Source organism: Cucurbita pepo, chromosome 15, assembly GCF_057944985.1.
Source record: "Cucurbita pepo subsp. pepo isolate OVF chromosome 15, ASM5794498v1, whole genome shotgun sequence".
Taxonomy (NCBI): domain Eukaryota; kingdom Viridiplantae; phylum Streptophyta; class Magnoliopsida; order Cucurbitales; family Cucurbitaceae; genus Cucurbita; species Cucurbita pepo.
Window position 1 is genome coordinate 9,100,838 of NC_141812.1, and position 24,427 is coordinate 9,125,264.

General features: G+C 37.7%; 3 protein-coding genes and 3 non-coding genes across 6 annotated transcripts; 5 read left to right on the forward strand and 1 right to left on the reverse strand.

The window, feature by feature from the left end:
* Positions 1–324: 324 nt before the first annotated feature.
* Positions 325–5,469, reverse strand: LOC111811282 (Radical SAM superfamily protein). The gene is made up of 8 exons (XM_023698055.2): positions 5,097–5,469; positions 4,341–4,451; positions 4,103–4,237; positions 3,195–3,299; positions 1,962–2,131; positions 1,774–1,873; positions 904–1,166; positions 325–697 (listed from the first exon to the last, which is right to left on the reverse strand). Exons 1-7 carry the CDS (start codon positions 5,385–5,387, stop codon positions 924–926), a joined length of 1,155 nt encoding a protein of 384 aa, XP_023553823.2. The 5' UTR covers positions 5,388–5,469; the 3' UTR covers positions 325–697; positions 904–923.
* Positions 5,470–6,125: 656 nt separating this feature from the next.
* MAG2 (RINT-1 / TIP-1 family) lies at positions 6,126–12,889 on the forward strand. Its single transcript, XM_023698016.2, has 5 exons — positions 6,126–6,628; positions 6,744–6,833; positions 9,035–9,138; positions 10,194–12,132; positions 12,286–12,889. The coding sequence occupies exons 1-4, from the start codon at positions 6,334–6,336 to the stop codon at positions 12,102–12,104; spliced, it is 2,400 nt and encodes a 799-aa protein (XP_023553784.2). The 5' UTR covers positions 6,126–6,333; the 3' UTR covers positions 12,105–12,132; positions 12,286–12,889.
* A 730-nt stretch (positions 12,890–13,619) lies between these two features.
* Positions 13,620–13,693, forward strand: TRNAN-GUU (transfer RNA asparagine (anticodon GUU)). Its single transcript has one exon. It is a non-coding gene; the product is annotated as a tRNA-Asn (tRNA).
* Positions 13,694–13,771: 78 nt separating this feature from the next.
* On the forward strand, positions 13,772–13,845 carry TRNAN-GUU (transfer RNA asparagine (anticodon GUU)). The gene has a single exon. It is a non-coding gene; the product is annotated as a tRNA-Asn (tRNA).
* Positions 13,846–13,921: 76 nt separating this feature from the next.
* Positions 13,922–13,995, forward strand: TRNAN-GUU (transfer RNA asparagine (anticodon GUU)). Its single transcript has one exon. It is a non-coding gene; the product is annotated as a tRNA-Asn (tRNA).
* Positions 13,996–14,838: 843 nt separating this feature from the next.
* Positions 14,839–23,525, forward strand: LOC111811260 (vacuolar-sorting receptor 3). Its single transcript, XM_023698027.2, has 12 exons — positions 14,839–15,610; positions 15,945–16,637; positions 16,727–16,815; positions 16,966–17,035; positions 17,603–17,686; positions 17,802–17,878; positions 17,999–18,080; positions 20,092–20,174; positions 20,272–20,338; positions 21,931–22,059; positions 22,732–22,838; positions 22,987–23,525. The coding sequence occupies exons 1-12, from the start codon at positions 15,301–15,303 to the stop codon at positions 23,083–23,085; spliced, it is 1,890 nt and encodes a 629-aa protein (XP_023553795.2). The 5' UTR covers positions 14,839–15,300; the 3' UTR covers positions 23,086–23,525.
* Positions 23,526–24,427: the final 902 nt, after the last annotated feature.

The window sequence follows — 24,427 nt, forward strand, 5'->3', positions numbered from 1 at the left end:
TTAAAATTGCTCGAATCACAAAACCTATTGACCCAAAATTTTGAATGGATAAAATAAAAAAAAAAAATTCCTCCAACCCAAATCATATTATAGGCCGATGATTGGATTTCGTAGATTGGATTTTACTTAACTGTCTACAGCTCCATTAGGTATAGAAGTTTTGCATGAATGTATCACCATGCGATTAAGCATTTTGATTTAAGTTCTTTTCTTTCTAAGAGGTGGAATAGAATAACCCGGTTGAAGTGCATATATATATATATATATATATATATATATATATATATATATTTTGTAAAAGAAAAAGACACCCCCACACACATATAACATAAGAAGCATACTTCAAAACAGAATCAAGGGAGCAAGAAAAGCATTGAAATAAAAAAGTAATAATACTACATAACAAAAAAAAAAAGGGAAAAAAAAAAAACTTTTCTTCCATTCATCTATGCTTTTGGCTTTGGCCGAACCCTGCCCCCCTCAACTATCTATAAGGAGAATCAGATTGAAAAAGGCGTATACGAAGCCAACGCTGAATGCATAAAAGTATCCTAAATTACAACAATCACTGTCAAGTCTTCCCCCAAGCTTGTTCTTACTTCTCTGTTTTCTTGGCATTTCCATGTCATCCAAGGATTTCGATCCCCCCCCGAGGCTGATCGACTCGTCCAACCAACCACCAACTTTTAATCAACAGCTGAAACAGAAGTGCAGAAAAAGATACTAAGATCAATGGCAAACAAATAAAAATTACAAGAAACAAAAGTTGACAGCATAGAACAGTGGATTCCAGTCGGATTTGGACCCGAAGACAAGCTAGTAAACATCTGAAGATAATATCAACCTGAGTTACGAGTTACATCATCATTCTCGTCTAAAATAGGCACACGACGAGCAACTCACCTGGTGGTATCTCGTCTAAATCAGAGGTGAAGATCTTCAATGTCAGGTAGAACAGTTGTTTGTTTACCGGAGATTCTATTAGTCTGGCTGACCACCAGTTGACCACATGCACCACTAATATCTTGACCCATCTGCTTACGAATGGTTGTGCGTATATTATACGTACCCCGAAGAACTTGTTGGAATGCTGAAACGTTCTCATCACTACTGGTTTTGAATTGGCTTGAACTACCAATAGGATTGAATGGTATTAAGTTCACAACCTGTTTTTCCAGGAAGGTATAATTTAGTAACATCAAAATTGCTAAGCAAACAAAGGTACTAGATTCATGGGGTGATTACGTGTGAAGTCTCCAAGAAACTTTCAAACACAAAAAAAAATCATGATCAACGATTCTCAAAGCCACTTGCAAGAAAGAAAACGAATCACAGAGTCACTTGTTTATGCAATGCACATACGCTCAGAGTTTATAGACAACGATTCTTAATTTATTCGAATGACATCTCACATTTCCTAGGGAGGTAAATGAATTTGTACCCTTTCAAGAATGCAAAAGCTCTATTATGAAAAGACCTCATCATGGTTTTATTTTGGAATCTGTGGAAAGAAAGAAATCAAAGAATATTTGCAGAAAAGACACAGACCTACACAAAACTTTTCGACAATGTTGTTTACCAAGTTATATCTTGGTGTAAACTGTCTAATATTTTTACTTCTTATAGTTATACCTCCCACGTTGCAAATTAGGAAGGTCTTTTGTAAACATCATGGATTATACATCCCTATTTCAATTTGCTCTTAAAAAAAAAATTATGATCTTTAATTAAATGATTCAACATTCAGAATTCCCATTAACATTGAGAGCTTACCACTTGGAATGTCTCTAACAACTTTCCGAGTTGGTGGGCATGTTGCTCTTCATCATTCACTCCGTCAAGCATTATGTACTCAATGAATATCTTTTGCTGACTGAAACAATAGAAATAACATACATTTAAATTGGAGAAGCGTTGGAGTATAGCGACACATTCAGCAGAAGCAAATACAACATATTTACCTCTTTTGTTGATATTCTTGGAGAGCATCCATAAGTTTTTGTAAAGGAAAAGCCCGAGCTGCAGGCATTATCTGGCAACGAATATCTTGCGCAGGTGCGTGCAAGGAAACGGCCAAGTTCAATCCCGGTAGATCACCATGCAGTTTGCTTATAGCATGAATAATCCCAACCTACAGGTATACAAAAGAATACAACTTTGACTACTCACCTTCTTTTAACAGTTTAACAGAACTCAAAGGAAGAGGAAACGGATAAGAGGATAGAAACTGACTTTCTGAACTCCCATTACTTTATTTTATAATCAAATATTCAGGATCAGACTTGAGAAAAATAAAGAATCTCAGACAAAAGACTCATCGTTAGGACAAACACTATTCTCAGATAACAAGATCACTGCCCTTGAAACTTTTTTTCTTTAACAAGAAACAAACGTTTCATCAATCGATGAACACCGGCCTTGAAACTTCTTAACAACAAATGATAAATCCATCTTTTTACATAATCCGAAAGTATGTTGAGTTTAAATAATGACATTTGGACGTTGTCAAGAGGAATGAAGGCGAAGATCTTAGTAGTTCTAAACATTTGCGCAGGAATTGCACTATATGAGTGCACGACCTCAGATTTTTTTTTTTGTAAGGTAACTATCTGAGGTCGTGCACTCATATAGTGCAATTCCTGCGCAAATGTTTAGAACTACTAACAAGTGAATACCTCCAAATATCTCAACTTGTATTCAATCCTTAGAGATGTGAGCCCGATACCTCGTGAAAAAGAGAGGGAAAGGATCGACAACATTTTCATCCCCAATGTAGTTTTTACGCCTCATAAAAAAAATTTTATCGAAACTTTGAGTCCTCTGACAAGGCCTGTAGAGATACGTGAGCCTGAACCCCAAGTAAGGACAAAGCCAGGAGACATGAACAAACATAATCACACTACGATAACGGAACCATGTATACTTTGATTTTTCTATAATTGTTACAATTATTGGAAATTGAATGGCTTCCTATCCTCATATACCACTTCAATGATGGGAAGATGTAGCTTCCCAGTCTCATTTTCAATATTCTACTGGTAAATTCAATGTGTCTTGAAAGAAAGAAAATCAACAGATAAATCCAGCACTAAGATGAGAACTATCGGGAAACGGTGGAACCTTATAAATTCTTACAAAATTAGATAAAGAGTAAAGACCATAGAAATAGAAAACAGGAAGATCAGAGTACATACAGTTGAGATCGTAATTCTCTTGGGTGATAATAAGAATGGGGAGCCTATCATGACACGGACAGCTTCCACTAAAGCAGAATAGTTATTCAATGGTTCTCCCATTCCCTGTCACAAAATAATAAAATCAACATGAAAAAGTATATTCTAAGAGAGAAAAAAATGTATGAAATGATAGGAAAGCACGAGGCAGGCAACTTCTTGCTAACAAGGAAACAGAGGACAATTAAACAGACATGGGGCCACAATCTGCTAAGAAAATAAAGAGAAGGGGCTTGTGAAGTTGAATGCTCGAGATAAGGCAACAGTCGTCTGGTTCCTGTCATGCACACTTGAAATTAAGCACTACATATGTCCATAATACCGAAATTCTCTGGCAAATTATTCAATTTTCAAAACTAACCTCACAGTCGAGACAATTTAATTGACGATTGAAATTTACAAAAGGGATGTATTATCTATGGTGTTTATAAAAGACCTTCCCAATTTACAATGAGGGAGGTATAACTACAGTAAGTAAAAATATTAGACAGTTTACACCAAGATATATCTTGGTAAATAACATTGTGAAAAAGTTTTGTGTAGTTCTGTGCCTTTTTTACAAATATTCTCTCATTTCTTTGTTTTCATAGATTCCAAAAGAAAGCCATGATGAGGTTTTTCCATAGTAGGGCTTTTGCATTCTTGAAATGGTGGTACGTTAAAGCCATATCCAAAGTCAATAAGTTTCGAACAGCAAGGAATGTTCACGTTTAGGCGAAGAATGATATGGGCATACGCTCTTAGGATGCATACGCCATGCTGAGTAGAAAAATGAAATCCCATAGGGATGCCTCAAAAGGGTCTACCTCTTAGTGGAAACTTTTTTTGATACAATAAAAATTCAGCAAATGAAAGGGTGGAAGAATCACCATGAAAACAACATTGCGTATTCGGAACAAACGGGAGGCATGGACCAACTGCTCTACTATCTCCCCTGAAGTCAGATTGCTTTTGTATCCCATTGTTCCGGTTGCACAGAATCTGCAGCCCATTTTGCAGCCAACCTGAGAACAGACATATAATGAGAAACTTATGATGAAATATCAAGAAAAAAAAAAAACAAACAAAATCAGAGGATGCTGACAATGCTGATGAAGAAATCAAAACCTGCGAAGAAATACAGAGAGTAGACCGCAGACCACCTGGACGAGGTTTGTCGCCATATTTTCCCAGACGAGAATCATACCTCATGATGACAGCCTCCACAAAAGCTCCACTCTAGCAACATGAGGGGAAAAAACTAAGATCTAGGCATAAAGGCATGGGGTAGGATTAACAACATCGAAGATATTTGAAAGAACGATTATAACCGGAAGAATACTGCAGAAATCAACAGAAACCCACTACTTGATTTGAACTATAATCATTAGATTGTCTAAATCGCCAAACCTTTCACAGATGGATGAGAGTAAAAGAGAAAGAAGTTCAAATTTATCCATAAACTCAAGTCATCAGTGGGTGAGTCGATTTTAAAAGCTTTCCGTTTCATCTAATAGAACTTTGAAAATTGCTAACGAACCTACCAAAAAAGTACACACAGTTCATCTAACCAAACAAAAAAAAAAAAAAAAAAAAAAAAAACGAGTTAAGCTCAAATTATATCAGGAAAATACTCGAATTTCCACACAATCAAGCAGATAGGAAACGCTCTTCTTAGCAATAAAGTGCTTAGGCCCAACTAATTAAAAACACAAACACGATTTGAAAAATCTGCATAGGTTTGTATTATCACCAATTTATTTATGTTCAGTATTTTAATTGATGAAATTGACGTTAAAAAATTGATTCATTCTGATAAATTTAGGGTGAACATCGAATTTTTCCCAAAAGAGAAAGGGAGGGGCGGAAGGAAGAGGAGGGTACCTGAAGCTTGATAAGGAGCTTGGTGGTGGCCTGATCGGAGGAATCGACAACGGTATTGACGGTGGAAGTAAGAGGCTTAAACTTTGACCGGAGCAAGGAGTAAGCCGCCGATGGCAGCGAAGGCACGGCTTTCTCCCATTGGAATTCGGATGCCATATTTTGGTTCAATAGGTTGTTTGAATCATGAAGCAACTGCTTCCAAATGAAGGGGATGAAGGTCGATTTGATGCCGGCCTTCTCGAACTCGGTTCTCATCTCTCCGGCATCGAATGCAGACCGAAACGCCGCCATCGCTCCGCCGCTCGCTTCTGGTTGGGTGTGCGCAGTGGTTGATACAGGGCAGTTTCTTTTTCTCCTCGGCTTATGTAAATGTCTTAATTACATATATTTAAATTAAATCAATTTTTATGTTATTTCATTCCTCAATTATTTAAATTATAAATTTAATGTTGTATTTTTCCAATCTTTTTAATTCAAATATAATATATTAATTAATTTTAAAATTCTTGAATTTATGTGTATCGTAGGTTAGGTCTCACAATCGCACTCTTGGGGGACAGTGGGATAATGATTGTGCGGTTCTAACCCAGTGAACAAGTCAACGTCAGCGTTTGCTCGGGTCTCGAACCACATTTGCGAGAAATGTCTTAAAAAAACGTGAGCGAGGAGAGGTTGTAGACATGATTTTGGGGCATTTTAGCTTTGGTGGACTGTAGACATGATTTTGATGAACAGTCATATGCTCCCCGAGATAAAATAATAAAGACCTATCTAAGATGAAAACATGTAGAAGGGGTTGAGAACGAACATGCAACTATTGACAATACGTCGTGGACAAGCATGATCGGGACATTCGACATGCGGTCATAGACAACACGCCTGAGCAAGCATGACCGTGATACTAGGCGGCTCTCTCTTTGACCTGATAACTAGTCTCGCCTCCCCGTCCAATCAGAACACAGAGCTCGATTTTGATTTAACATTTACGAAAATAGCCTTAAAAGTTCCATATTTACGAAAATAGCCTTCTCTTCCGTTGTTAATTTCTTCGTCTCTCTCGCATCTGCGATTTTCGTTCGTCCGGGAAGTGGATTACAGAATGTGATCATCTCAATCAAACCAAAGTCGATTCAATTGTAACAATCAATTTCTGGAAGAAATTTGATCAGAGAATCTTGAATCCAGTTTTGTTCATCGTGATTTGGCTCTCACAATTCTCACTCCATTGGCATCAATCATGGGCGAGCTCAAAGCTCTTCCTGCTCCTTCAGAGCTTTCGCCCTCAGTCCTCTCATTCCTCGATCGTCAGCTATACAACAACGAAACCCTAGCGCAAGCTCCGGACCTCGTCACCGATCTTCAAAATCAGTGCCACGAATTGAATCTGTCTCTACTCGATCTCAATCGGAGCCTCGGACATACTCTTCTTTCCCACTCCTCGTTTTCCGATCGTCTTCATGGCCTCCTTGGAGATGTTAATGGAAAATTGGTCGGTCTTGAATCGCTTACTCGCGCTCTGAGTTCCACACAAGGTTTGTGCAGCTTGCTTGCTCGTTGATTTATACACGGAATTATGGTTAGCTGCATGGTACTGTATGTAATTTTTCGTGATTGAGATTGAGATCTCTGCTCGTTGATCTGTTACAGGATTGGGAATAGCTGATGGGGTGCTGGGGAAGGAGCTATCGTCGCTGGCAAAAGAAGTGGCGAGAATGGAGACGGTGCGAATGTACGCCGGTGAGTTACTGCAGGAATTCTTCCTTGTTTTCTTCCCAGACTATATTAAATGTGGTCGGGGGAAGTGCGTTGAAATGTTGGGCTGGGAATATGATTTGATATCGATCATGAAATGACCATTTTTTCTGCAAGAATCTCCATCCAAAGATTAGATTTCCAAGTAAGAAGAGAAACATACCTATTATCTCGACAATCTGCGTATGACGAATCCAGAAAGATTCAAGCATCAAGCACCATTTTGCTTGTGATGTTGGAGGGACAATGTTGAAATGGTTAGGAAGGAGTTAAAAGGATTCAAGAAAGATTTCCAGTTAATTAGTTCAACTTAAATAGAGACTGTTAATGGTAATAAGACCAATAGCTTTGATGTTGCTCTGTTTTGCTTGCTCCCTAGGCATTTTTATAGTATTATGGAAGCACAAAGCAGAAGTTGTTTAAGAAAATTGAGTTTTTTCGATGCTTCTTGCATTATATGGCCTTATTATGAAAAAAAAAAAAAGGCTCATTCCTAGTGCTTCTTCTGTGCGTTCTCGCTAAAAGATTGTGGGAGAACGCCGACCATCTTTTCTGTTCTAGTCTCATGGTGCTCAATTCGTTGGCCAAGTTTCTGAGGGTTTTTGATGTGGCTAGGGTTCTAAATTCTTTGGCCAAGTTGATGACCTTTGAATTCATTTTGGACCTGCATTTTAATCTTCAGTAGAAAAACCTTGTTGATCAATGTTGGAAGATGCTCTTAGGGGTCATTTGGTTGGAGTAAAGTGGTAGAAATTTTTGTGAAGAGAGGTCTTGCTCTTGCAATTAGCTTTGGAAGGATGCTATTTATCTTATGATTCTTTGATCTTTGAAGTCAAGTTGTCTTTTATTGTAATCCCTCTTCTGTTTTGTTAGCCAATTGTAGAGCCTTTTTTAAACTTATTGGTTGGTGTATATTCTTGTGAAGCCCTTTTCTTCAAGAATACAAGAACTTAAATTATAGTTTACCTTATTTCTAACCAAGTCCTTATTTGTACAATTTGGTGAGTTTGGTCTTAAACGTCTATGATAAACTACGTATATCTGCAGAAGAAATTTATCCTTTTCCACGACTCGTTGTTTTTCTATTATATCTTTGATTCATGGAGATACTTTGGTTGTTGGTGTACATTTTTCCTCAGGAAATACCATCCTTGAAATTTTGCCAAGGGAAAAAAAAATCTCCTTCGTTTTCTAGTTAGTTTATACACTTTTTTTTTTTTTTTTTTTTTTTTTTTTTTGGCTAGAAGGAAAAAACTTTCGACTAAATTAACTAAAATGCAAATGATTCTCACTGAAAATAGTTTCAAAGACAACAAGACACGAAAGAACAAAGATTTGCATATATATATGTATATATATGTATATATTTGGATAGGAACAATTTGATAGGAGAATATTTAAGCTGTAATTGTTGAAAGAGACTAAATTTATACACCAGAAAAGAGCCATGAATAGAGCTGCATCAAGGGTTTCTTGTGGAGAGGTTTCCTTGTCTTGAAAAATCGTGAAGTTCCTTTCATTCGATATTTTTCATAAAACCGCCTGGATGATTTGATGCCAAAGAGTACTATTTGTTGATTGAATGAGTGATCAGTTAACACCAAATTAAGCCAATCTATAATCTCCAAAGGGGAGACAATGTTCCATCCAAATCCAGATATTTGTTGTGTAGGGGCAGTGGATGAAGATGTGTCTTTGGGACTTTCCAGCTTCCTTACAAAGACAGCACCAATTTGGGGAGATACACAGCCCAAGGGCATCTTCTTTGCAACTGATTTTAAGTTTTGAGGAAAGAATGGTCGAGATCCAACAAAAAGAATTTGTTCTCCTTAGAAGGTTCCTTCCGAATGTTCTTGTACTGCTCGATGGAGAGAGCATGATTTCCTTCAGTAAGGTTGTAGACTGATGATTTTATAGAAAAAGCGCCCCTGCTGTGTCACCAAACCCATTGTGAAGGAATAAGCTCAGTAAGGGATGCCCATTCTGAACTTTCATCTTGTTTGAGGTTTCTCTGTAAATTTGGAACTCTAAGAGTTGTTTTCCTTGTCCCAGACATCATCAATGGTAGAACTCTAACAGTAACAGATTTATTTGTATATTCCTGAATCATCGAAGTACATCTCTAATTTCTCTTTCTCACTTTCATCTACATAGTTCAAAATTTGTTTATCTTTCAAATCTTTCAGAAACAACAATGAAGCTTGATAGCATGGTAGGAGATATTGAAGATGCTGTATCTTCTGCAATAAACAAAAACTTGAGGAAGTATTCCCCAGCTCAGAGTTCCGAGGTGAGGATTTTCCAACTCTTTGTGTAAAGGTGGTTTCTTTATAATGTGAGGGTAAAATAGAATGCAAAAAGGGAAGGAAACCCCGCTGTTGGCTGCTTTCTCAACGCCCTTGAACCACATTAATTTTCTTCTTTTAAGTTTCTTTTTTTCCAATGAGCAAGTTATAGTTTGATCTCAAACTTCTATTATCAACTATTTAACCAAAAAATCGCTCCTTGATTAGGAAAATCATTTTAAACTAATCAAGATTAGTATCTCATTGGTATTCTTTTATCTCAAGTTTTTGAAGGCTATTAATTCTCTGATATTTGTTCAAAGTGGATGGCTTTTTGTAGGATATTTTTCTACTTTTTTTTCCCTTTTATTGTGCTTTCTTTTTCTATAAATTGTAGGCTGGGCACTTTTGTACTCTTTCTAACTTCGCAATCATTAATGATTAGTGAAAGCTTTGTTTCTTGTTTAAAAGAATATAGGTTGTTTACTTTGATATGCTGGTGTTTCTGTTGTATTTTGTAATTGAACGACAATCTTTTTGGGTTTTGGTACATTGGAGGAGGTTTAGGGGTTAGGTTCTCTTCAAAACTACTGTTTTTAGTGTGCCTATTTTACCAGTAGCTTGGGTCCCCTTAGTAATTTTCTCTCGTTTTGTATTTAGTCCTCAGTTAATTGTGCTTGTTTTTCATGTGGCCTTCTCTTTACCTCTGTTAATACCGATGGAAGCTTGTTTTTTTCGGTTAAAATAAATAATAAGAAAAATTTAGAGTATCAAATTGTTGAATCTAATAGTCAGTCTGAGCATAGCTCAACGGGTTTAGGTTTATACTCTTGACCACGTGGTTAGAAATTTGAATCCCTCAACCCTACATGTTGTTGAACTAAAAAATTATAAATTTGAATCCCTCAACCCTACATGTTGTTGAACTAAAAAATTATTGAATTTAGTAATAAAAAGCATTCGTATCAAAGTCATGAAACATAGATTTCCCATTTATCCTCTTGGATTTATATTCTCTTAACATCCTCAAAACTGACCTTTTGATGACATTCTTGTGTAGGATGCGAGGCTGCTCGCTATAAAAACCCTTAAACTTACTGAAGATATCTTAGTATCAGTTTCAAAAACACGGCCACAGTGGACACATCTTGTGTCAGCAGTTGACCATAGAGTTGATCGTGCTTTAGCTATTTTAAGACCTCAGGCAATCGCAGACCATCGCTCGCTTCTTGCTTCCCTTGGATGGCCCCCGCCTCTCTCCAGTGTAACTGTTGCAGGTGATACAACAAAATCGACTGAATCCCAAAATCCTCTCTTCACAATGCAAGGAAAGCTCAAACAGCAATACTGTGAAAATTTTCTTGCCCTATGCAGCCTACAAGAGCTTCAAAGACGAAGGAAATCTCGACAGCTTGAAGGTTATAATCGAGAGGTTTCTTTGCAACAACCCCTTTGGGCAATTGAAGAGCTTGTAAATCCTATATCATTAGCAGCTCAAGGTCATTTTTCAAAGTGGGTTGATAAGCCAGAATTTATTTTTGTTCTTACTTATAAGATTACCAGGGATTATATCGACTCTATGGATGAAGTTTTGCAACCTCTTGTCGATGAAGCGAGGCTGGTGGGGTATAGTTGCAGAGAAGAATGGATATCATCAATTGTATCCTCCTTGTCAACTTACTTGGCAAAGGAGATATTCCCAAATTATATTAGCCAACTCGATGAAGATTCCGACACTGGTATTCAATCACAGGCTAGAATAGCATGGCTTCATCTAGTCGACCTGATGATATCGTTTGATAAAAGAATCAAATCACTTGTTGAGCAGTCTGGACTTTTGCTTTCTTTTGATGAAAATGAGAACATGCAAAGAATTTCTTCATTAGCTGTCTTCTGTGATAGACCTGATTGGCTTGATTTATGGGCAGAAATGGAGCTAAGTGATGCACTGGCCAAGCTGCAAATGGAGGTCGATAACGAACGGAACTGGTCCGATAAGATTCCAGCTGCAGCTCTACCTTCTTCCTCTGAGCATTCTAAATCTCCTGCAATTTCCACCGTCTTTATTAAGCACCTCTCGTCTTTGGTTTATCGCTGTCGATCTCTGCCTACTATCTCATTGAGGTCAAGATTTTTCAAGCTAGCTGGTTCTCCTATCATAGCTAAATTTTTGAGGTGTGTACTAATCAGGTGCCAGGAAGCTGAAGGTTTAACAGCCTTGACAGACGACGATGCACTGATTAAAGTTGCAAACTCGATTAATGCTGCACGATATTTCGAGTCTATCTTAAAAGAATGGCGTGAAGACATGTTTTTCCTCGAGATGGGATCAGTTTCAGATGGTCAACTAGGTGTACTGGATGGCGACGGCGACGGCGATGTTGATGGGCTGTTAGAAAGTCGATCAACCGGTATCATCGACCAAGAGATTAGAAATTTGGAGGAGTTTAGACAGGAATGGGTTGAGAAAATATCGACGGTAATTTTGAGGGGATTTGACGCCGAAAGTCGAGATTACATAAAAAACAAAAAACAATGGAAGGAAAAATGTGAAGATGGTTGGACAGTTTCCAGGCTTTTAGTTGGGGCTTTGGATTATTTGGCTGGGAAAATGTCAACTTTAGAGGAAAATTTGAATGGTATAGACTTCGTTTTTCTCTGGAGAACTTTGGCTGCTGGTGTGGATCGGTTTCTTTTTAATGGCATAATGATGAGCAATGTGCAGTTCAATGACGTTGGAGTGAAGAGATTTGGTGATGATATGGAAGTTTTGTTTGGGATCTTTAGGTCTTGGTGTTTGAGGCCTGAAGGTTTCTTCCCAAAAATAAGTGAGAGCATGAGATTGCTGAAGATGAAGGAAGAACAACTTAAAAGTAGTTTGGTGGGAGGGCAAGCTTGGATGAAGGAAAATGGGTTGAAACATTTGAGTACCATTGAAGCTGATAGGATTGTGAAGAGTAGGATGTTATAGAATCGGAATCGGCATCATCGATGCTCGGGTAAGCTCTAGCTTCTCTCGTATTGTCGAGAGCGGGTTTGAAATGGTTAAAATGAGAATGAATGATGATAGTTTTCGTCTATGTAGGGAAAAAGAATCGTTTTGTTTCATTATATTGGTTTTTATTAATATTCTAGATATATTCTTAATGCAGGTAGCGTTTGACTGGTTAAGACGTTAGAGCCTCTCGTAGATTGAATCGACATTCCATTCATATCTTCATTAGATCGAGATCTTGACATGTTTTTGTGTTGATATTGATGACTGACAACTCGATTTAAGGAAAAAATATGTTGTGATGACACATGCACCTCCATACTTGAGGATAGTACTCGATATTGTTATCAACTAAGTTCATGGATCTCACTGATACTTGAACAAGCTTGCACGGCTTGCATTGGTTGCACTTAGAATCACAATCTCCCGGAAATGAGCCCTTCCTCATATGCTTCCTTCCAACCACACCTTTATGGCTTCCATTTCCCTCTCCTTCCTTTTCAAAAATTACAAAAAACGACACGTCAGATAAGTCAAGCACGTCCTAAATCATGTAGAAGGGAGAACTTACAGGTGCAGGTGATGGAGCAGTCGAGAGAGTTCTCGAGCAGACGAGACAAGAAAAGCTAAGCAATGTGAGAGCGAAAATGAGAGCGAGAGCGGTTTTGATCTTTAGCTCCATGTGTGGCTTGGAGGATATATGATGAATGTCAAACATTTTGTTTCAAGTTTATATGAATTTGTATGGTGAAGAAATGAAATGAGGTTGAAAGGGTCTTAATGTGAAGGGTAGTTGTGAAACTTTAGGGTATTGAAAGGTTCAAGGTGTGCCCTTTCACACCTCTCTCACATACATAGGTCAAAATAGAAAGTGGCATCATCCCTCCAAAAAGCTCCATCTATAATTTGGAGCTTTGGTCATGTGAGAACTTTACTTTTTTATTTTTATTTATAATTAATTATAAATAAACCGAATAAAACAATAACAATATTTTCAAAATTTTCAAAATTTTCACTTTAGTCCCTGTACTTATAATTTTTTATTCATTTTGGTTCCTGTACTTTTAATATTTGACAGTTATGATCCATATCGTTACACATCTAACATTAATTTATGGCTACGTTTTTTAGAAATTAGTAATTTTGGTGTCTTGCTAAAATTTTGATTAAAAAAGAGTTAAAATTAAAATAACAAAAAAAAAAAAAAAAAATCAAAATAATCATTTTTTTTTTTTAAATATGAAAACCCAAATGAATATTTTCAAATTATATGGACCGAAATAAATATTTATAGATTACGAGGACTTCTTTAATTAAATATGTTTTGATATTGTCATACCTAATCCACTTATTATTATATTTTATGAAAATTTGTTTTATTTTGTTTATTATTAGTGTAGGTTTAAAATGATGCTAAATATGTATCTAAAAAGAAATAAAAAATAGTAAATTAATATTTTTAATATTAACTGTCTGTTACTTTAACAAGTAGCTGGAATAGCTCAGTTGGTTAGAGCGTGTGGCTGTTAACCACAAGGTCGGAGGTTCAAGCCCTCCTTCTAGCGTTGATTATGAACCTTCACCAGCTTAATCTTATTTTTGAATAAGAAACAAATTTTTATGTTCGTCAAATTCAACAAATGGCTGGAATAGCTCAGCTGGTTAGAGCGTGTGGCTGTTAACCACAAGGTCGGAGGTTCAAACCCTCCTTCTAGCGGTATTTTCGAACCTTTTTCAACTAAATTTTTTATGTATAAAAACGGAATTTTATGCTCGTGACATTTGAACAAATTGCTGGAATAGCTCAGTTGGTTAGAGCGTGTGGCTGTTAACCACAAGGTCGGAGGTTCAAACCCTCCTTCTAGCGCCTTTATCAATTAAATTTGCAACGGGTAAATAACTTGTCTGTGCAATTTTGCTTTTTATGTTTTGCAAATATAATAATTGTATATTGGTTAATTTAAAAATGACCTAAATTTGATTATACAATTTTTAAATGATAATTATATATGCATTAGGTTAATTTAAATATAATTTTTTTTTAATGATAATTATAATTTTCCGTTTTGCTTTTTTTAACTTGTATGTTATTTTAAATATATAATTATAAAAATAGTCGGATTTTTTTTACGATAAATAATTATAAAAACATGTGACATCATATACAACATTATTGAGGTGAGAATTAACATGTAAAAATTGATTATTTAAATAATTTAAATATAATTATTATTAATTTTATTAAAAATATCTTAACTATAATTTTTTTTTTGGATTCAACTGGTTTGAGTTGTTTTTTTCATTTATTTTTAATAAAAAATAAAATGTCAATTGAACATCTATTTATTTATTTTTCAAATAAAAAAATTTACCATTGTATATATATTTAAAAAATTACTCCTCCAAATTAAAATTTATTTTTAAGATTGATCGTAAAATTATTATGAAATTAAATAAAAAAATATAATGATATTTTTTAAAATTAATAATAAATTCAATACAAATAAGTTTATAATTGATCAAATAATTTTTTTTATGTTATATATATATATATATATATATATATATATAAAGTTATTTTAACCATTTTTTTGATAAGTAATAGTATTTTTGAAAATGAATCTTAAAAAAATTTAACTCAATTTGGTTAAAAAAGAAAAAGAAAAATAAAAAAAAAAAAGAAAAAAAAAAAAAAAGAAGAAGAAGAACACATCTAGTCAGTTTCCTCGACAAATGACAGATCTTGAAAATACTGTTCTTTTGGGGGAAAAAACACATCACAAATTCTCGATTCTTGAAAGATGTTCCATTCCAGGGGTTTCTTCCCTTGATTTTCCAATTCCGGCACTAAGGCTTGAAAAATCTCTGTTAAAATCGATATTTAAAGCAAGCAAGTGGGGGATGATGTCGCGTTACTAAATCCTCTTCTTCAAAGATTTCTCATAGATCATGTCTCGTTTTTCTCTTCGCTCATCCAGTTGCGAAGACTGAAACGCGCGCCCTTCTTTCTGGCAACGGCGGCGGCGGCGGATTTCTGTTTATAGCAATTTGATCGATCCGTTTGAAGAATTTTTAGCTTCGTTTTGATTTGATTGAATCTTAGAAGTGGAAGAAGAACCACTTGCGAGAATTTGAACTTCGTTTATTTTATTAATCATCTAGGATTGCGTTAATGGAGATTCGTAAATCGGGTTTGAGTTTGTTTTTAGGGTTTCTTCTTGTGCTATCTTTGGCGTCTCTGTCTGTGGCCAAATTCGTTGTTGAAAAGAATAGCTTAAGGGTTACATCGCCTGAGGATTTGAAAGGTACCTACGATAGTGCCATTGGAAATTTCGGGATTCCTCAATATGGTGGTAGCATGTCTGGAACTGTGGTGTTTCCTAAGGATAATCAAAAGGGTTGCAGAGAGTTCAGCGACGCCGGGATTTCATTCCAGTCCAAACCAGGAGCTCTCCCTACGTTCGTTTTGGTTGATCGGGGAGGTAAATTTTGCTTTCAATTATGATCTTTGTTCTTGGAAATTCATTGGCTGGTTCGTTTGAGGCTGAATTTGCTTCCATGTAGCTAATTGAAGAAATAATTTTCTCTTTATCAAGAACTGTTGTGCATGTTTATCTAAGTACTGATTGAGTTCTTACAGTAATGAAATCATTTGCTTGAGTTATCAAGAAGTGTAGTTCATGTAGAGAAAGGCTTGGTCCCTGATGTCTAATTTGATGAACTTCGCCATATGGTTTATATTGCTCTGTATTCTGCCTTCATGACGAACAATTTTGTTTGGAGTATTGATCTTTTTCTCTTTATGTTGGCTTCCAGATTGTTTTTTTGCCTTGAAGGTCTGGAATGCGCAGAAAGCCGGTGCTTCTGCAGTTCTTGTTGCAGACAACATCGAGGAAAGGTTAATAACCATGGACTCCCCTGAAGAGGACGGTTCAACGGCGAAGTACATCGAAAACATAACAATACCATCTGCACTGATTGAAAGAAGTTTTGGTGAAAAACTGAAAAAAGGGATTAGTTCTGGAGAAATGGTCAGTGTGAGTCTTGATTGGAGAGAAGCTGTACCGCACCCGGATGACCGTGTGGAATACGAGTTATGGACTAACAGTAACGATGAATGTGGTGTTAAGTGTGACATGCTGATGGAATTCTTGAAGGATTTTAAAGGTGCAGCTCAGTTACTTGAAAAGGGCGGCTACTCGCAATTCACACCACATTATATAACTTGGTATTGCCCACAGGCATTCATTCTAAGCAAGCAGTGCAAGTCTCAATGTATCAATCATGGGAGGTACTGTGCTCCTGATCCTGAACAGGATTTCAGTTCTGGCTATGATGGGAAAGACGTGGTGATTGAAAACTTGAGGCAGCTATGTGTTTTCAAAGTGGCGAACGAGACTGGAAAGCCTTGGATTTGGTGGGACTATGTGACAGATTTTCAGATTAGATGTCCGATGAAGGATAAAAAGTACAACAAGGAATGTGCCGATGGCGTTATTAAGTCTCTTGGTATGCTGGTTATTGATGCATATTATATTGTCGAGGATACTCATTCAATACTGTAATGTTTTTTTAAATTTGTTTCGACTTTTGTGTAGAGCTTGATGGTAAAAAGATAGAGACGTGCATGGGGGATCCAAATGCTGATGTTGTAAATCCAGTTCTGAAAGAAGAGCAAGACGCCCAAGTCCGTGTTTCCTATCGACATCCCCTTCCTTGCTTTCCATATGATAAATTTTTAATGATATCAATTATATTCTTCATTGAAAACTCAAGAAGATCCTTATATTTATTTCCCATCTATCCAGTCTTGCCTGATTCAAATTTTTTTTAGCAGGTAGGGAAAGGAACCAGAGGGGATGTTACCATATTGCCTACCCTTGTTGTCAATAATCGACAATATCGAGGTCTGTTCTGCTCATATTTTTTGTAACAATCCAAGCCCACTGCTAGTAGATATTGTCCTCTTTGGATTTTCCCTTATGGGTGTCCCCTCAAGGTTTTAAAACGCGTCTGTTAGGGAGAGGTTTCCACACCTTTATAAAGAATGATTCGTTCCCCTCTCTAACCAATGTGAGATCTCACAATTCACTCCCCTTTGAGACCTCGCTGGCACATTGCCTGGTGTCTTGCTCTGGTACCATTTGTAACATCCCAAACCCACCACTAGCAGGTATTGTCCTCCTTGGGCTAATTTAGGGTTTGGTTACAAATGGTATCAGAGCCAGACATTGAGCGATGTGCCAGCGAGGACGTTGGGCTCTTAGGGGGGGTGGATTGTGAGATCCCACGTCGGTTGGAGAGGGGAACAAAACATTCTTTATAAGGGTGTGGAAACCTCTCCCTAGAAGACGCGTTTTAAAAACCTTGAGGGGAAGCCCGAAAGGGAAAGCACAAAGAGGACAATATCTGTTAGTTGTTGGTTTGGGATGTTACATTATATGTGTCCGTTGTTTTGACCCAAGTGCTTGCAGGCAAATTGGAGAAAGGTGCAGTTCTGAAGGCCATATGTTCAGGATTCGAGGAAACAACTGAACCTGCCATTTGTTTGAGTAGTGGTATGTCGTTATGGTTTCTCGACTGTTTATTCATTCTCACTTCGAATGTTATTTGCTCGTCTACTTTCCCTTGATTGATTTAACTTTATTTGATTTTGGTGACGGATCATGATAGATGTAGAGACCAATGAATGCTTAGATAACAATGGTGGTTGCTGGCAGGATAAAGCAGCCAATCTAACAGCCTGCAGGGTAAGAATCAAGATTATATGGCAAACCAGGTGTCGGGTTTTAGTAAATTAAACCAAGGGTAGATTACATCAGAAGACTATTACCGTGTTACTTTTTATTGACAAGTTATGATTTACATAGGATACTTTTCGTGGGAGGGTATGCGAATGCCCACTCGTTGATGGTGTGCAGTTCAAAGGAGATGGTTACACCACTTGTGCAGGTACTAGTTATTCATTTTCTTGTCTATGGAGATGCATTAATAGATAATAGATGCCGATAAAATTGTTATCAAATATCAGTAATATTGTGAGATCCCACATCGATTGGAGAGGGGAACGAAACATTCCTCATGAGGGTGTGGAAACCTCTCCCTAGTAGACATGTTTTAAAACCGTGAGGTTGACGTGCGTAACGGGCCAAAGCGGACAATATTTGCTAGCGGTAGGCTTGGGATATTACAAATGGTATCAAAACCAGACATTGAGCAGTGTGTCAGCGAGGACAATGGGTCCCCAAGGGGGGTGGATTGTGAGACCCCACATCGGTTGGAGAGGGGAACAAAGCATTTCTCATAAGGGTTGGAAACCTCTCCCTAGTAGACGCGTTTTAAAATCGTGAGGATGATGACAATACGTAACGGGCCAAAGCGGACAATAGTTACTAGTGGGCTTGGGCTATTACCAATGGTATCAGAGCCAAACATTGAGCAGTGTGTTAGCGAGGACGCGGGCCTCGAGGGAGGTGGATTGTGAGATCTCACATCAGTTGGAGAGGGGAACGAAGCATTCCTCATAAGGTTGTGGAAAACTCTCTCTAGTAGATGCGTTTTTAAACCGTGAGGTTGACGGCGTTACGTAAGGGGCCAAAGCGGACAATATCTGCTAGCAGTAGGCTTGGGCTATTACAAATATTTACCGTAAAATTTTAAAAGCTTCCCCAAGGGCCAGAGGTTGACAAACCCCCTCAAAGAACTACATAAGAGCCTGCTAACCAGAGTGTTTGACGATTAGGCTCTTATATTCCTCTGCTAAACCCACAGAACAACTGCATCTTTTAGTAGCATTTGGCATCAGGAAGGTCATTGAATTATTGTAATATGAACCTGGAGAATATTTCGTGGTTATTTGAAACGGTCTCAAAAGGGGTTTCCATTATTTGGAACAAAGAATCTTATAAACATGTTTGGATAATTATTTTTAGAAGCTCTCTTTTTTGTTATCTCGAATTTCCTTTTAGGCGTCACCCTCTCTTCATTGACCTCATACCTTCCCGCCCATATAAAGCCTGTATCTGATTGCTAGCCACTTGCATCTTCACGAGTATCATCGAACACTTCGAAATTCAACCAGTTCAAAAGTATCGAAACAAGCCTTAGAGAAACTAGCTTCTTAGAGATTGTTGTGTTTGGTCTATTGATCTTTATGGTGTTTTCACTTGTAAATTGCTGTATGGTCATCTGGTTTCTTGGCCTTCCTCATTTTCTCCTTTCTTCTATACATTTTGGAAGTTTGGAAGTCGAAGATTATAACATCCCAAACCCACTACTAGCAGATATTCTCCTTTTTGGGCTTTCTCTTTCAGGCTTCCCCTCCATGTTTTTAAAACGCGTCTCTGCTAGGGAGAGGTTTCCACACCCTTATAAAGAATGCTTCGTTCTTCTCTCCAACTGATGTGGGATCTCACAATCCACTCTCCTTCGAGGCCCAACGTCCTTGTTGGCACTCGTTCTCCTCTCCAATCGATGTGGGATCTCACAATCCACCCCCCTTCGGGGCCCAGCGAGGACGCTGGCACTCGTTCCTCTCTCCAATCGATGTGAGATCTCTCAATCCACTCCCTTTGAGGCCTAGCGTCCTTGTTGGCACACCGCTCGGTGTCCACCCCCCTTCAGGGCTTAACGTTCTCATTTGCACACCGCTCGGTGTCTGGCTCTAATACCATTTGTAGCAGCCCAAACCCACCGCTAACAGATATTGTTCTCTTTGTGCTTTCCCTTTCAGGCTTCCCTAAGGTTTTTAAAACACGTCTGCTAGGGAGAGGTTTCCACACCCTATGCTTCGTTCCCCTCTCCAACCGATGTGAGACAAAACAATGACTCCAAACAACAATCCTAACAACATCAAGCCCAAGAATTTCATTTTCATTTGAGAAGGCACCTTGAAAAGTTCCGTTTCAGATAGAGCTATTTTGCAGCTGTACTAAATAAAAACATTAATAATTTTTGCTTTCAGCGAGCGGGCCTGCAAGGTGCAAAATTAATAATGGAGGATGTTGGCACGAGACCCGGGATGAACATACATTCTCTGCTTGTACGGTTAGTCATCTTCACGTTTCTCTCTAAACTGCCTCAGCCTTTTCCTTTAATAGTCCATTCGGGGCTTTAGATTAAAACACTTACCATTTTTATGCAGGATGATGGCAATGTGAAATGCTCGTGTCCTCCAGGGTTTAAAGGTGACGGTGTCAAAAGCTGTGAAGGTATGAACACTGAAATTCTACATTTAGTTTTAAAATTATGGGGAAAGGAAATATATACAAGAGCTCAAGTGTTTGCTATTCTGAATCAAGAACCCCTATGAATGCATGTTTTATGAAAACTAGAGTTTTTGTGGAGTTTTATAATGTTCATTGAATTATATGAGAGAAGTTTGCTATTCATAAATCAATCATCAAAAGAAATATCCAAACCGTAATATAACCCTGAAAATTCGCAACATATAAGTTAGTATCTCATCTCATTCGAATGTGACGTGAGTTCATTCTTGTACCCCTCCTCTACTCGGACATCACACAAAACCCGCAAATTTTTGTTGGGTTGGGAAGAGGTGGACATCTTCCCTCCCCTTTGGGTTTTGAATGAAGCTTTTTCTTTGAAAAACTTCATTATCAAGGAAAATTAGACCGGTTGATCGGTAGAGATAGTCTCATTCTTGCAAGCATGTCAAGATAAGTAAGTGACATGACTAGGTCGCAAGTAGAGATAGTCTCATTCTTGCAAGCATGTCAAGATAAGTAAGTGACATGACTAGGTCGCAAGTAGAGATAGTCTCATTCTTGCAAGCATGTCAAGATAAGTAAGTGACATGACTAGGTCGCAAGTAGAGATAGTCTCATTCTTGCAAGCATGTCAAGATAAGTAAGTGACATGACTAGGTCGCAAGTAGAGATAGTCTCATTCTTGCAAGCATGTCAAGATAAGTAAGTGACATGACTAGGTCGCAAGTAGAGATAGTCTCATTCTTGCAAGCATGTCAAGATAAGTAAGTGACATGACTAGGTCGCAAGTAGAGATAGTCTCATTCTTGCAAGCATGTCAAGATAAGTAAGTGACATGACTAGGTCGCAAGAGATGTAGGGGGAAAGCCAGAACTGCTCTTGGGTTGGGGAATTACTAAAAGTATTTGAATTGAATCTCTCCTATTACGACATGGTTTTGGGACAAACCAAGGTGGAAGTTGGTGGACATAGGATGCCCAAGTGGAGGAAGAGTAAATGAATGAATCGACACAACATCTGAATGAGAGGTTTAAAAGAATATATAGTTACTACCTAACAATGTGCACTTTTCTTTTTGATGGATCAATTATAGGATCACCAAAATTAAGCGTGTTTGACCTAGAACAATTCTGTGTTGAGTGACTTCTTGGGAACTTTTCTAGGAAGTGTGAGTGAGGACAAACTGGACTGAAAGGACCCATATTAGTATACCGAGATAATCTTCACCCTCACAAGAAACTCAAGATAGATAGGTGGCTAGGCTAGGTCGCATGGAACGCAGGAAAATGTCGGAAACCTCCCTCCACACATTCGAAATACTTCTAAAAGTGCTTTTTTTTTTCTTCGTTTAAAAACAAGCAAGGCGTATCTCCACAATCTTTAACACACAGCACAAACTAAATTGAACCCAACACCAAAACCGGACATGTTTTTTTCCCTCTTTCCACTGTTATAACATTATTTTAGTTTAACGAATGAAAATATTATCAAATTTACACGAACGACAACTCTTCTGGTACTGGTCATTAAGGTAGTTTTTGTAATTTGTACTTGCTTGATTTTGTGACGTACAGATATCGACGAGTGCAAAGAGAAGAAAGCCTGTCAGTGCCCTGAATGTAGCTGCAAAAATACCTGGGGCAGCTACGACTGCAGCTGCAGTGGTGATCTTTTGTATATGAGATCCCATGATACTTGTATAAGTAAGCAACAACATCTTCACGCATTGTTTTTTTTTGAGTTTTTCTTTATGTTTTCAATAGAAAAATAATTAAAGAACAATCTTATTGATGAGATTAAATGTACGTAATGATGGATAAAACCCAAAAGACTAGTGTGAGATCTCACATCGGTTGGAGAGGGGAACGGAACATTCTTTATAAAGGTGTGGAAACCTCTCCCTAGCATACGTGTTTTAGAAACCTTGAAGGGAAGTCCGAAAGGGAAAGCCCAAAGAAGACAATATCTGCTAGTGGTGGACTTGGGCTATTACAAATGGTATCAGAGCCAGACATCGAACGAGTATCAGTGAGAACACTGGGCCCCTAAGGGGGGTGGATTGTGAGATCCCACGTCGGTTGGAGAGGGGAATGAAGCATTAAAAGCCTCTCCCCTAGTAGATGCGTTTTAAAAACCTTGAGGGAAAGCCTGAAAGGTAAAGTTTGTTAGCGGTAGGTGTGGTGGGCTTGAGCTATTACAACTAACTTGCACTGTATTAAGACACCCGAAACGCATCCGTGTAATGAAGTTATAATTCCTGCTGGGAAAGGGAACTTTAAAGGTCCCGAAAGATACCAAATTGGATCAAGGGATTGGAGGGGGTTGGTGGGTGTTCGGGGGCTGTTCTTCACTAACGTTCCATCTCCATTTTGTAGGTAAAGCGTCGAGTGGGCGATCGGCCTGGACTGCTGTTTGGGTTATCTTGATAGGCCTGGCTATGGCTGCTGGTGGAGCATACCTAGTATACAAATACAGATTAAGGGTAAGCTTATTTTTTAGCTTGAAAAATACGATTCTTTCTCTGCTGCTTCTTAACGAATGATTGATAGACACGGATTGCCGGGTCTTCCTGTTTGTCCTCCTTGTCATACATGGATTGATAATCCTTGGGATGTTCTGTTTCTTTGCAGTCATACATGGATTCAGAAATCCGAGCTATTATGGCTCAGTACATGCCTCTCGACAGCCAAGCCGAAGTTCCGAACCATGTCAATGAGAATCGTGCGTAGGAAGGAAGACGATACAGTAGGAATCTGTCGACGGTTGCACACAACAGAGTGTGGAGCGGTCTGTCATGTCGAACACACACTTGTAGTGCAGTGATGGGTTTTGAGGGTAGATCTTTACATTCTTGTAATATATGACACTAAAACGTCAAAGGGTTTTGAATTTGACAGACTATATAGCATGCTGAGGAGTCCTCCAGATTCTTATTTGGGCAGTTGCAGAGGACTCGTGTGATTGACTTGTGCCTTTGAATGGGCTAAGCTAAGCTAAGCATGGTGGGGAGGTTAAATATGGTTATGTAACTTTATAAGACTGTTATTTGTAGCATTATAATGTCAAAATGTTTTATCTTTTTCGAAGTATTACATTCGGGTAAGGAGATTATTCAAAACGAATGTCTAAATCAATTCACTAATGAAATTTTAGAGTCTTAATTATTGTCTTTTTTGGGCTCTCTTTTGGAACGCGTTTGCTAGGAGAGGTTTCTACACCCTTATAAAGAATGTTTCGTTCTCATCTTCAATCGAGATGGGATCTCACAATCCACCTCCCTTCGGGGCTCAATATCCTCTCCAATCGATGTGAGATCTCACAATCCACTTCGCTTTGGAGCTTAGTGTAGTTGCTGGCACGCCGCCGGGTGTCCACCCCCTTCGAAGCTAAATGTCCTTGCTGGCACACTGCTTAGTGTCTACCCCCATTCGGGGCTTAGTGTCCTCGTTGCCACACTGTCTGGTGTCTTGCTTTGATACCATTTCTCGATTTGTGCATGTCCATCCTTACCTATGCATCGTTCCAATTTTATCAATGTCCCCTATTTAATGAAAGTTTGATTATCCTTAATGAAAACAATGAGCTTAGATTGTTACACCTACTGCTCACAGGTTTAGTAAGTTAGGTCATCCGAGTTAGGTCATTCGGGTCAATTATTCGATCAAGATCAAGTTGGTTTTAGATATTAATAGTGTTTTTTTTTTTTTTTTCTTGAGTTATAAGTTTGATTCTTCTATTTTTTATTTAAGATATAATTATCTTTTATATATATATATATATATATATATATATATATATATATATAGCCACGATCTTAAATGATTTAAGTAAAATAAAAAAAAAGAGCCAAGAAAAATAGAAAAAAAAAAGTCAAAATGTTTTAATTTGAAATACGTTAATAAAAAGAGGGTTTAATCGAATAATCCATCTTCATTAGAGAACTAAAGAGTTGACATAAAATTTAAATAATATAAAAATCCATGAAATATTTTGAAATATTTGACATTTCCAAATATCAACTTAGTTTAAATTTATATATAATAAAAAGTCAACCAATTAAGAAAATTAGAA

What these genes read in the sequence shown, in the direction of transcription:
- LOC111811282 (XM_023698055.2), bottom strand. Translation starts at nt 5,387, where the DNA reads ATGGCGGCGTTTCGGTCTGCATTCGATGCCGGAGAGATGAGAACCGAG. An exon ending in CTCTCTGTATTTCTTCGCAG is followed by an intron (nt 4,238 to 4,340) that starts GTTTTGATTTCT and finishes GTCTGTTCTCAG; the next exon opens with GTTGGCTGCAAAATGGGCTG. An exon ending in TGTTAGAGACATTCCAAGTG is followed by an intron (nt 1,167 to 1,773) that starts GTAAGCTCTCAA and finishes CTGGAAAAACAG; the next exon opens with GTTGTGAACTTAATACCATT.
- MAG2 (XM_023698016.2), top strand. Translation starts at nt 6,334, where the DNA reads ATGGGCGAGCTCAAAGCTCTTCCTGCTCCTTCAGAGCTTTCGCCCTCA. An exon ending in CGCTCTGAGTTCCACACAAG is followed by an intron (nt 6,629 to 6,743) that starts GTTTGTGCAGCT and finishes GATCTGTTACAG; the next exon opens with GATTGGGAATAGCTGATGGG. An exon ending in CCCCAGCTCAGAGTTCCGAG is followed by an intron (nt 9,139 to 10,193) that starts GTGAGGATTTTC and finishes ATTCTTGTGTAG; the next exon opens with GATGCGAGGCTGCTCGCTAT.
- LOC111811260 (XM_023698027.2), top strand. Translation starts at nt 15,301, where the DNA reads ATGGAGATTCGTAAATCGGGTTTGAGTTTGTTTTTAGGGTTTCTTCTT. An exon ending in TGGCGTTATTAAGTCTCTTG is followed by an intron (nt 16,638 to 16,726) that starts GTATGCTGGTTA and finishes ACTTTTGTGTAG; the next exon opens with AGCTTGATGGTAAAAAGATA. An exon ending in AAGAAGAGCAAGACGCCCAA is followed by an intron (nt 16,816 to 16,965) that starts GTCCGTGTTTCC and finishes TTTTTTTAGCAG; the next exon opens with GTAGGGAAAGGAACCAGAGG.